Source organism: Nylanderia fulva, unplaced genomic scaffold (genome assembly GCF_048542155.1).
Source record: "Nylanderia fulva isolate GAGA-0341 unplaced genomic scaffold, ASM4854215v1 Scaffold1, whole genome shotgun sequence".
Classification (NCBI taxonomy): Eukaryota; Metazoa; Arthropoda; class Insecta; order Hymenoptera; family Formicidae; genus Nylanderia; species Nylanderia fulva.
The window spans coordinates 5,572,816-5,585,167 of NW_028189192.1; the positions used below are offsets into that span (position 1 = coordinate 5,572,816).

Here is a 12,352-nt window from a genome sequence, read left to right on the forward strand (position 1 = left end):
TTTTATGAAAATGAAATACAGCAGCATCATTTAATTGGTGATACTTTGAAATAGATGATATTTTTATTGAAGAAACGCTTTGTACGATTCAGAATATTTTATCGGAATCTCGATGAGTCCACCGCATTTTTTAAGGCCATTCTTCACATCTCGATAGACTGTCATGGAGATGCATACATGATCATTTTTTAATTTTTTTATAAAATTGATTTATACGGGATTAAACGTTTCAATAGATGAATATCTTTCAATATGAATTCTAACTTTAATTATAAAAAAAACTTTCAAATTTTTACAATTTAGTAGCGCACAGTTTCATTTAGCGAAACCAAAGTACATAATTTTTATGTCTCTACCAATATATTATACGGTAGCTTCTGTGTGTTGACAAGATGTAGAAATAAGTATGTCGATAAAGTGAAATTGAATTTTAATCTCTAACATGATTTATATATATCCAAGAGTTTTTATTTCCACCGACAGAATAAAAGTCTACTGCTCAGCGCAAAAATCGCTGAGTGCATCAGCCACATTAGAGAGCACACCGCACAAAGAAAACAAGTCGAACGAAGATTGAATAGCTCTGGGCTGAGTTTTTCGGGGCATTAACATTATTATAGATAACTACAAATATATTTTAAAAGACAAAACTATGGGGATGGAGGTGGGACGAGAGCTTCGCGCGACTCGTTATCTCGATACAAACTTAATACATTTACAAACAAAACACGCATTAAAAAAAGTGTAATTAACGTAAGTCACTACGTAACGGATGCAGAATAACATTAGATATTCCCCATAAATTAGCGGAAATTCGAGAATCATTGATCGATCTTCGGAACTCTACCACATCGTAATGCTATAAGGAAATGTAATAATTTGTTGAAAGATTATTAATTGATTTTCTTTCTGTAATTATCCTCTCTTTCTCTTATCCTCTCAACAGTCAGAACAAGTTATTCAAGTGCACTACTCGACTTATGTCTATCCTAATGTCGTGCTAATCTTATGATTTCGGTGAATTTTATTTGTGAAACGAATGCACACACACAATCCGCTAAAACTGCCGAGTTTACTGATGTAAAGTAGCTTAATAATTATGTATATTGGTTCACAGGCATAATAAACCGAAACGCACTTGGATAATTTGCTGTTATTCATTTCGATTACACATCCGTAAATAAAAAGGGTTAATATTCCTCTTCATCATCGGGCGCAAGCCCGTCTCCTTCCAATTCCTCGGGTGGCGCAAAACCGTCCTGAAAAGATATAAATGTGTTGTAGATATTATATTTATCCGAGACAATATCTCTTATTATTGTAAGTTCATTATTCTATATCTCTTAATCATGTGCATAATTATCAAATATAAAAATATTATAAACTTCTAATAAATAAAACATTAAAAGATAAATTTATATATTTTATTATATTAAAAAATATTACTCGCGTACCTATATCAATGAGAAAAAAATATTAAGCTCAAATTTGTAAAGACAAAACGTGAATTTGTCAAATGTTGTATAATGGTTATAATAAAAGAAGTTTAAATAACACTTACAATTAGTCTATATATACATAATTACTAGTTTAATTATTAATGTGTTGTATAATGGCTATTATAATAAAAGAAGTTTGAATAACACTTACAATTAATCTCTATGTACATAATTACTAGTTTAATTATTAATGTATTTCTACGATTTTAAATGTACAAAAACATATAATATATAAAGATATGAGGTAAAAGTATTGATATTTATATTACACATGATACAATCGTGCGATTAATTGAAAATTTTATGACATATTCAAGAAAATGTCAAGTTAAATTATAAACGAAATAAAATTCTAGATGTAACAATCACAAAACAATCAGAAAATATTTTTAATGTGAATGTCATGGATCTTTCTTACTTTTTTGTTGTATGTTAACAAATACGAATGCAATCAAAGTTGTACATTACTAATACGAATACGATCAAAATACCCAAAACAATCTCATTACCTTATTGGAAAGAACGCGTCTATTATAAACATATAAAAAAATAGTGCTTATAATTTCACCACAGTTATATGTTCTTTTAAATCCTGGATATCCTCCTATAATATTGTAGCATCACATAGTCTTATATAAGCCTCAATTTTAATTAAAATTATAAAATTTTAATTTTGCTTTTAATTATCAATATCTTTGTATATATAGAGGAAAGTATAGATGTTTAGTGCGCTTTGTTAAATTGTAAGCAATTAAAATGTGTCAATGCCTTTTCAATAAATATAAATTATAATTTTGTAGCTATCATGTCTTATATACAGAATTTATCATGTTTATTAATTATTAATAAAAATAAATAGGTTTTTAAATTGATTATATAATTAAAACAAAGATATAAATTAGTTGTGCTATATTAAAAATTAACAATTAAATAAATCGGAAGGAACAGTACGAATTACCTCGGTTGCGTAAAGAACCTCTAAAATTTTTTGTACAATAGGTGGAGGATCGCCGCCGTTATCGCAATCTTGACACATAACTTCAATGTCACGTAGTTTTCCAAAATAGAAATCTCTCTCCTTTTCTAGACCTTCGACTGACATCTTCAACTCGACCAACTGAAACATTTTGTTAGGATAAACTTTCGATAGGAAAGAGAAGATATGTACGAAAAATACATATTTACAAATACATTTCTCTAAATAATTATTAAATGAAATAATTGTGTAAATAACATACCTGTGCACTAAGTTCTTCAACCTTTCCAGTATCACCACGACTGCCGACTACTGTGTTTTTAGGTGGCGCACGATACTGTTGTTGAACTTTATTTACTGTAGAAAAAATACATTATTTTAAAATACTGTGTTATAAGTAATTATTAATATAATATTTTTGGAATGGAAATAACTTATATGTCACAATTATAACTTGTATAAAGAATTAACAAAATTATAGATTTGAACATATAAGCTATATTTGTGGAAAGCAAAAAGATGCATGCAGGAATTGTTTTAAAATCATGCACAGTATATATGTGTATTTCTCACAATCGTAATAATATACCTTACAAAAAAGAAATATGTACAAAATATTAAAATATTTCTACTATGAAAGAGAATTGCAAGGCAAGTGTTTCTGAAGTTAAAATATTACATCTTAATTTATATAATACAGTGTGTTAACAAGTATATTGATAGTGATACCAGCTACAGACTAGTGTTAATAAAGATAATCATAGACTAGTGGAAGGCTATGGCAATTGCCTCAGAGTTCACTTTGTGTGAGGGGACAATATATTTTAACTACATGTAAAATATTTCATACAAAAGTATCTCATTCTTGATTAATTATATCTTGATCAAATTTTTGTTTCAATACTTGGCTTTTTCACATATTAATGTTGTGATATTAATGGAATTAAGACTTTTGACATTATTTCTAAACACAAACTAGAGAGGAATATAATTTTATTTTTTTATCCCATTTTTTTTGTAAATATATCAAAACTAAAACATATACAAAACTAAGGAAATAAAACGTATAAAAAAACGAGAATTACAATTAAAAACGGAAAAAGAGATCGAATTTCACCTAAAATGTTTGTACTATCTGCACGCATGGAAGATGGATGTCCCTCACCTAAAGGCAAATTCCATTTCAAATTATTGATAATATATTATGTAATAACCCACAATTGAAACTTCTGTTTGAAATGTCTAGAGTAATAAGAAATATATATGTAACTCCTACACAGGTCTCTATATAGATAAGATATAAACCATCACTACCACATTATTTGTCACAAGAACAGTAGTAGTAATGCTTTATATCCTATCCATAGAGAACATACCTGAGAAATATCACAGAAATTTTTAATAAAATAATTTAATATGAAAGTTTAATCCTGCTTACACAGCATTCATTCATGTAATGTTAATAATCGCCTATAGTAAGATCAGTCAAATGGACACATCAAAAGACAATCAAGTCAATAATTATCAATTAGTAGAAATCTGTGTTAATGTACAAATTTGAAGTTATATTTGAGAAAAGATTATTTGTTTGTTCTATCAGATCCTATTTTCTTTTAATAAGGTTAAGACAAACTTTTTCATATAATCAAAGAGAGAGAAAGAGAGAGATTATCAAGTTATGTACCAGTAGTACGAGGAGCAGGCTTAGCCAAATTTATTGTTTCACGTGGAGAAGCACGTTTCACATTAGAACCACCACGAGGTGCATTATTTCCGCCACTACCCATAGGCTCTCCGCCACGCATAGCAAGCGCATCGTAATCTGCTCCTGAGTAGTTTGCATCAAAGAACTTCTTGAACCATTGCAAAAACTCAAAATTGTCTTGGAATCTGCCTTTCACCAGCCTATCAATTGGCACAATCTGCAAATGAGGAGGGTGTGTGTGTGCAAAATAAAATCAAACATAAGAAATGTGAACAAATTATACCAAATGGATGTGCAAACACATGATTTTACACATAAAAATTACCATTTTTAACATAATATTATAAGAAAGCATTACGTTTTTTATCGCGATGATACTGCGATGATATGCAAAGAGTAAAGTAATAAGTTAATTTCATCACATCATGATTTTATCTGTTACAATAACTAATATATCATTGTATATAATATTGTTATAAAAAAATCAGAGATACAAATCAAATAAATAGTTTCTTTCTTCTACATTTCCTAATCATTCTTTGCCCCTTGTATAAATTTATAGATCCTGGAATTTTCTTTCTCTTGTTCTATAATAAATTAGAATGCAAATATAAAATCAAATAACTAATATCCTATTTTTATGTACGAAATTATTTCATATATATATAAAGATTTATAGAAAGATACATAGCATATTTTTTATGTACATAAAAGTATGCTATGTATCTTTCTATAAATCTTTTTCAGTCAAATTAGATTGACTTCTGTGCGAGTTTTGCTAGATTTTCTTATAATGTACAAATTAAAGAGTGCATATATGGTGAAGTACATGTGTTTATATGTGTGATATTATAAAAATAGTTCATAATACATCTAATGTGTATCGATTAAATAATACAAAATCGAGTGAGAGATACTACAGATTGCAATATATATTATACTATTGTAAACGAGCGCATATTAAGTTGATTTTTAAGATGCACATATGCGTGTATGTATATGCATGTGGTGTATACGTGTGTATGAGCGTTGTGTACAAAAACATTATTACTTAAACATTTGTTGTGAACGTCATGCAAGAAGCGGCCGCGTAAAAAAAATCGAGACTACGACGATATACCCTGCTGCTGCCGCGGCATGATGTTACGTTGCTGTATGTGTTTTTGTTGCATTTGCGGCTGCCTCGATTGCGGCGGCAAGGGTACCAACTGGGGATTCGACAAATTGTGCGTTCCGTCCACGCCGGAACCTAGCGGTATGCAGCCGCGCGCCTCGTATGCATCGTATTCACGACCGTCGTAATTCGCGTCGAAAAACTTTTTGAACCACTGTAGAAACTCAAAGTTATCCTGAAAGCGCCCTTTTATCAGCTTGTCCACCGGTATTACCTGAACCGTTCCCATGATTATTATTATTATTATTATTATTATTATTACGATTTCCTCCTTACACACACAGGTCCTTCTCCCAAAAATAAATACCATCACATAGATGTATCTTAGATCTCGATGCAACATCTTATTAGTTTATATTGTGCGCATTATAACTGCTCAAAATAATCTTCGTGATACATAAGTAATATAATTGATCTATTTTTACATATAACATATTAATGATTATATAAATATAGATGAATATAAATTTCTTAGATTCATCAAACATATTTGTTCCTCAATTGTACTTTTTTTACAATCCCTGATAATTGCCAGTGAATAGAAAAGACATAAAAAATATGAAATAATGTTACAATGTTCAATATATGATTTTTAAAGTTATCTTTCATATATATATATATATATATATATATATATATATATATATATATATGTTTAACTAGATATCCTTCTTACATATGTTTTGCTGTTCTTAAGCTGGATTTGTCAAATCTCTAGTAGAAAAGAAAACAGCTGTTGTCTTACCTTATCCACATTCATCTTTTTGAAGCCACCTTGAAGAATTTTGAAATTCTGTATGTATTCGTGCTCCAGATTGGTCTTGAATTTGACTCTTTTCAAAGGTACACTGCCTGGAAAGAGCATGTCCATGAATTGACAGTAAACCGCTCCAGTGCACAGCTCCTCGATTTTGGTGAACGAAGATTGGAGACAGTCGTTAACCCACGCTAGCATATCATGACGACTGAGATTGTCGGATGTCATATTCGTGGCGTAGACGTTAACAGCCATGTTGCTTTGCTTGTTGCTCCAACTGGGAAAACATATGCAATATTAATAAAATAATCCAAGCGGAATAAAATAAGACTATAATAATCAAACAATACATCTTAAAATTAATATCGCAATATCATAAATTATCGTCAGCTTATATACTAAGCAAAATTAACAAAAAAATATTGATAAAAATCGCGATCACGATTCGCGCCGGATACTCGATATAAATAAAGTCCTCGAAAAATCGAAGTTTCGATGCGACACGTCGAATTTGCAACTCGCCAGCGCGCGATCGGCGACATCAATTAGGCGATCGAAGTCAAGAGGATCGCGAGAGGGACAACATTCCATTCACTTTTTTTGCTACGAAATTGTCTCGCGTTCGCGACATATTCGGCATTCCTCAGCTCAGTTTGGCGAGTTCGGATCGTGCCGAGAATCTCTTCCGACTCGCCCTCTAATTTATGCACCTCTCTCGCGAGGAGGAGAAATCCCGATTTTTCCGGGTTCGCGATCGGCTATGTGCAACTCACCGAGAGGAAAGATGCGACGACGGACACAACAACACAACCGGGAACAACCGGGAGTGGTTCTTCGCAGATGACAAATGTGCACTAGATCGTTCAAACGCGCACACACAACGGAAACTTCTAACGGTTCCCTTGCGCGCGATTGGCTGGCGTCTCTCTCTCTCTCCTTTCCTCTTTTCTTCTCTTCTTGTCACCGAGCACGGTGTTTTTTTTCCAAACTCCACGCGACGCGCAGAGTCGACGTTCCGCAACGAGCTCGAGGGGCCGCTTCACCACGTGGAACAAAATCGAAAACCCAGGAGATGCGCTCGGCCGACAAAAGAATACAGCTGTAATCTAGATGGTTTGTGGACATGTAATTTTGGGCGATTATTTTGTCGACTTCAAGCCACGTTCACATGGTTGACGGATGTCCAATAAAATTCTCCTAGGGGATTCTAACTGGAAAAAAATAACCATCTCGAATTAGTTTGAGCACGAGATTTAAATGAAAAGAAATAGAGAATAATATTTAAAAATTATTAAATTTTTATATATTTAAGTTATTACATATAATAATGGTGTTAATTAGAGAGAGTTAACAATAGATTATTATTTAATAAAAATTTTTCTGATTAATATCTAATTTGACTAAATATATTTAAAAAAAAAATAAAAATCTTTATATAATACCGTAAACTCAGCATGCATTGATATTTTTATGTATTAGTAATCGTAAGTACTGATTTTGTAAAAAGTATTCTTTTTAAAACTTAATTTTCTTTGATTACAAATAAAAAATTAGATATACAATAACATTTCTGAAGGGAAGTGATATTTATGGAAAAATCTCGACATTATATTCATATAAATTATCATCAAGTATGACAAACATTACCAGACATTGCTTATTTGGTATTTAAATTGTCATGTAATCTATGATTATTTTCGTATAAATAGTTTCTATTAATATTTCCGAGCAAACAACAAAACAATACAAGTGTGTAAGATGTCAAAACCTTAAAAACTTTAACTGTGAATTTTTTTTATATTTAAATATATTAAATATATTTTTTCTAAATTGTGAAAAATATCATAATTACATATATCTTTTATGTTTATTAATTTATTAATTATATGTTCAACAGACTTAACTCTTCCATTTGACATGTGGCAAACGTAATGCACTTTCAGCATAAAAATATTCTTCTGATTGAGGTTGCAATTTCGCTTTGTAATCCATCAGCATTGTGCGGTCCCCTTGTTGCACAAATATCTGTAAAATTTATTAATATGTAATTCTGTAACATGCTCTTGGTTGCTATAAATTCATTCCTATAAAAATATATATACATACATCGATTATTATTGTATGACAGGATAATTTCTTTGCCAACTCCAATCGTTTCTCTAAATTGTCGACGAATTTTAAATACTTTTCGAGAACGGCGCATGTTGCATTGTGTTTGTACAGTACTTTCAAAATATCCTCTATGTACATGTGCGTCTGTAGCTTTGTATTACCAAGTATTCCCTAAAATATAATTGATACAATAAAACATGATTTTAATGAACAAAACAAAAGTTATGAGACAGAATACATTACTTTTGTTAAAAGCAAACGATCGATGTCGTCCCATTTTCCGTGGGCGGCTTTAACTTGTAAAGCGACTTTTTGATGCAGTCTAGGAGAAATGTCATGGTCTCGAGAGAGCGTTGTGGGTGATATCGTGACAAATGTGTTTGGTGTATTGCAGTGATGTTTGCATGCATAATGCAGAGATTCTCGAATAGAAGAGTTCAGTGGCAGCTCTTCATTGTCCTTGTTATGTTTAACCGTCATTTGCCATTCTAACAATTTACAATATAAAAATAATAATTTGTCACGTCACAGTGAAAAAGAATACTTATAAGCATACCCAATAATTTAATGTAAGAGTCCAAAAATGTGGCTTCTTTACAATCAGGTAACATAGCAAAATGTGCTTTCTGACAATTGTGAAGCTTTTGCAGCAGTCTATTTGGATCTCTTGTGTTTTTTAGAATAATATGAAGATTCTTCATCTGTAATAAATCATAGTATAAATACTTAAAACTTATTGTAATTTAATTTGTGTAGCATGTATAATAATTACTTACAGCAGCAGTCAAAGAATAACCCAGCATTCTATAAAATATCGGATGTGAGAAAAATAATGATAATTTCAATCAATGATATACTAAGAAATTACATACGTTAAAATATCAGTTATTTCACTTGTTTGCAGTCTTATAAAAAGATAATGTATATATATATTTACTGCTTCTGGTCTCTCTACTAATAATCGTTGAACAAATGATCGTTTCAAAGTCTTTGTAAGAAATAAAATTATCTGCAATGTTATGATAAAATAATAGAATTAAATAGAGTTTGTGAATTTTGTTAACGACTCTTTACAGCAATAATATTATACTGCAAAATTGTTGTTAGCTGTATAAAAGATATACTCACTATCAAAACAGCATTTCCATCTCCACTTGAAATAGCAGCATCTAATAGGGCAGTTTTGCTAGCGAGAGACTTATATTGTTCTAACGAGTACGGTCGACCAAGCAATATCTTTCTCAAAGTAATGTCCGGCTGTTCAATAGTTGTTTCTGTATTTACATCCAGTGACTTGTCTGCAGCTAAAACTGAAAAATTTTGCATTAAATATATTTGTTAACACTGGCAAGTTTTAAGATAAACATTTATATCTCTGACAACATACTACATAAAAGTGTCTTTTCAGATATGATCGAGAACAATGGTTTTGTCGTTTGAAGATCATCTGTAGATTTAAGATTACTTTCGGCAAGAGATCTATCTGAAATTCCAGCCCACAGTTTTTGAGTTTCGTTTTTCGACACTCCGAACAGCTGATCCACCTGCAATTTAACTTTTATGGAAAATACGAAAATTTGCCATCACATAACTTATCTTGATTATGACCTCGTTGTTTTCGAAGCAGAAAGATCGCTTTTCGCTACTGAACCAAAATTCATCATCCTCTTTGTTCATCCTGATTTTATTTAAAATCTTTTATCTCGAACGCGTATTTCAATAACCTAAATTCTAAGTGACAGATGACAGCTCAAAATAATTTTTGACATTTCAATGTACAATATGGCGTCCTTTATTATTAGACCTGATTGGTAGACCTCCCTAGTGAATTTTACTGAATATTCTGACAACCAATCCGGTCATCCGAAGCAATTTTCCCAATCTATTTGCTAAGTTGCCTCTCTATATAATTTTTTTATTTCGTGGATTAATCTCTCCACTTCGTTCGCATCCTGGGAGGTGCGCACGCATCTCGTCTCTTAAGTCTTAAATATAGGATTTGACGATGAATACGGGTTTATGAACCGTTAACGAAAATTATTATCTAATGAATAAAATGCATAGAATTTCTCGAGATATAAATTATTGAACTTTTTATTCTAACAAAAATTATACATCCCGATAATGCTTTAAATTTTTTAGTAATAATTAAAATATATATTTATGAATAATAAAAAAATAAGTATGATCTAATAATGATAATGAATAATAATGATCTAATAATAAATAATATAATATAATGTTATTTTATTAGATTAATTCTTGATTTAATGATGGAACTCTCGAAATTACGTATGATTAATTGTTGTGATTGTGTTTGACTTGTGTGTGCTGATATGAGTAATTATTTTAACAATATCCTTTTTTGTTTTAAAACATTAAAACAATAGCAATATTTATTGAAGACCTCTAAACGATCTTAATATATAAATTATTTTTTTTAATTCTTACAATGTTTTGTAAAACAAAGGATAATTTTATAAAATATGAGCATGAATCAAAGTTAAAAAAATTATTCTTACTTTTTTTATATCCTTTACACAATATATATAATATAATAATACAATAATTACAATAGAACAAAAATATCAAATATACTACTGCTTTTTAATACAATAAAATTTCCATGAAAGATATAATTATGATAGTGTAATGTATGAAAATTTGGATCCTTGTCTGTGCAATTTCGTTCTATTTTCGTTACTTGCTTCAGAGGAAAACAGACGCGTTTGGCATTTTAATAAGCAAGCTTTAACGAACTTAAAGCAGAACTACACAAGAAATGTTACAGCCTGTTTTATGATTGTGAGATTATTACTTTTCTTCATTTTCATTTTTACTCTGGATTTTATTGCCGAGAAAAATAGTGTGATACATGTTGCATGTTCTAATTATTTTTGCTGTTTATAATATTAATTAAGGTTTTGAGAAACTCTCACATAATTCATATTATATATGTACTAAGTACGTAGAAGAATCTACTTTGATCATTAATTTTATTATCGAAAGTAAAAATTATTATTTTTAGTGCCTTTTTTCTTTTTTTTTTTTAGAATTAACATTTAAGTAACATTTAAGTACATTGTAAAAATCTTCTAAAAATGCAAATTTTTAAGTAATTTTAAAAAACTCCGTTAACGTAATACAAAATCCCCCTGTGACAATCTTATGTTATTAGTATTATATCAATAAACAATTAAATCCTCGATACAAACTCTTATGTCAAAATTGATATTAATTACTCGCATTAGACATAAGTCGTCGTCTTCGAAATTAAATAAAAGACATTTCAAAATGTATAAAATCAAAAGAAAAGACGAGCAAAAGAGTTTACAGGTATGTCAAGTCAAAATATTGGTGTCTCAATATTTTAACAATTCGCGTTTTTCTCATTTATAATTGTTTATAATTAAACACATTAATTAAATAATGAATATTTTTTGCTCGTACAAACAGAGGAAAACAATCTTTTTTACAGAATAGTCGCTATTCGGCTGTAAAAGCGAGAAATAAATTATCATCAGTCTTGGAATGTCGATTAAAGCTTTTGGTTAAAAGTTGTTGGATGATCTAATTATTTGGCCGATCGCTAATCGGTAGCTCGAGAATGGTGTTTCGAGCTGTTAACTCGAATACATTCGAGTGCCGACACTTTGAATCGCCGTTTGATCACGAGATGGACATGTCACTACTGAAGAGAGACACGCAGCTGATCCGCATCGGCTTTTTCTATTGCATCGCCGGCGTCAAAAACCGGTCCAATAAAATTGCAAAGCATATTAGGAAGACAAAAAGACAAATGTCACTTTTGTGAAAGTCGAAATCTATATAGTATGTCTTTATTTTTTTAGTAAGAATTTTTCTATATTATTAGAAGATATCAAAATTGACATTTTTTTAAATCAATCAATACATCCATATTTTTTCTTAACGTTAAGAGCTGTATTTTACCAGAGCTATTATGAATTGATTCGTTTATTGTTAGTTAATTTATTCATTTGTAAAAGATTGTACTAAGTCGATTTTATCAAGAATTTTCTTTTAATTTTAATTAGCAAAATATCTTGTAATTTGATTACCTACATAGACAGAATTTTTTCTTAAAATTTTCCTTTAAAATCATGATAAT

The 12,352-nt window shown here is 30.1% G+C and overlaps 2 protein-coding genes across 5 annotated transcripts; both read right to left on the bottom strand.

The window, feature by feature from the left end:
- Nucleotides 1-1,135: 1,135 nt before the first annotated feature.
- On the bottom strand, nucleotides 1,136-6,945 carry Eb1 (microtubule-associated protein RP/EB family member 1). 4 transcript variants are annotated; one of them, XM_029302960.2, is made up of 8 exons: nucleotides 6,885-6,945; nucleotides 6,100-6,388; nucleotides 4,160-4,397; nucleotides 3,593-3,640; nucleotides 2,738-2,832; nucleotides 2,458-2,616; nucleotides 2,009-2,103; nucleotides 1,136-1,259 (listed from the first exon to the last, which is right to left on the bottom strand). In XM_029302960.2, the coding sequence occupies exons 2-7, from the start codon at nucleotides 6,364-6,366 to the stop codon at nucleotides 2,056-2,058; spliced, it is 855 nt and encodes a 284-aa protein (XP_029158793.1). In that variant the 5' UTR covers nucleotides 6,367-6,388; nucleotides 6,885-6,945; the 3' UTR covers nucleotides 1,136-1,259; nucleotides 2,009-2,055. The 4 variants fall into 4 exon arrangements, with proteins under 4 accessions (XP_029158793.1, XP_029158795.1, XP_029158794.1 ...); XM_029302962.2 differs by lacking the exon at nucleotides 2,009-2,103; XM_029302961.2 differs by lacking the exons at nucleotides 2,009-2,103; nucleotides 3,593-3,640.
- A 1,014-nt stretch (nucleotides 6,946-7,959) lies between these two features.
- LOC114931061 (spermatogenesis-defective protein 39 homolog) lies at nucleotides 7,960-10,016 on the bottom strand. Its single transcript, XM_029302981.2, has 9 exons — nucleotides 9,832-10,016; nucleotides 9,611-9,767; nucleotides 9,352-9,533; nucleotides 9,096-9,232; nucleotides 9,000-9,027; nucleotides 8,780-8,924; nucleotides 8,467-8,711; nucleotides 8,218-8,394; nucleotides 7,960-8,136 (listed from the first exon to the last, which is right to left on the bottom strand). Exons 1-9 carry the CDS (start codon nucleotides 9,898-9,900, stop codon nucleotides 8,011-8,013), a joined length of 1,266 nt encoding a protein of 421 aa, XP_029158814.1. The 5' UTR covers nucleotides 9,901-10,016; the 3' UTR covers nucleotides 7,960-8,010.
- Between the last annotated feature and the right edge of the window lie 2,336 nt (nucleotides 10,017-12,352).

What these genes read in the sequence shown, in the direction of transcription:
- Eb1 (XM_029302962.2), bottom strand. Translation starts at nt 6,366, where the DNA reads ATGGCTGTTAACGTCTACGCCACGAATATGACATCCGACAATCTCAGT. An exon ending in GCCTGCTCCTCGTACTACTG is followed by an intron (nt 3,641 to 4,159) that starts GTACATAACTTG and finishes ATTTGCCTTTAG; the next exon opens with GTGAGGGACATCCATCTTCC. An exon ending in TTGAAGAACTTAGTGCACAG is followed by an intron (nt 2,617 to 2,737) that starts GTATGTTATTTA and finishes AAAATGTTTCAG; the next exon opens with TTGGTCGAGTTGAAGATGTC.
- LOC114931061 (XM_029302981.2), bottom strand. Translation starts at nt 9,900, where the DNA reads ATGAACAAAGAGGATGATGAATTTTGGTTCAGTAGCGAAAAGCGATCT. An exon ending in GTTATTCTTTGACTGCTGCT is followed by an intron (nt 8,925 to 8,999) that starts GTAAGTAATTAT and finishes GATTTATTACAG; the next exon opens with ATGAAGAATCTTCATATTAT. An exon ending in ATCGTTTGCTTTTAACAAAA is followed by an intron (nt 8,395 to 8,466) that starts GTAATGTATTCT and finishes ATTATATTTTAG; the next exon opens with GGAATACTTGGTAATACAAA.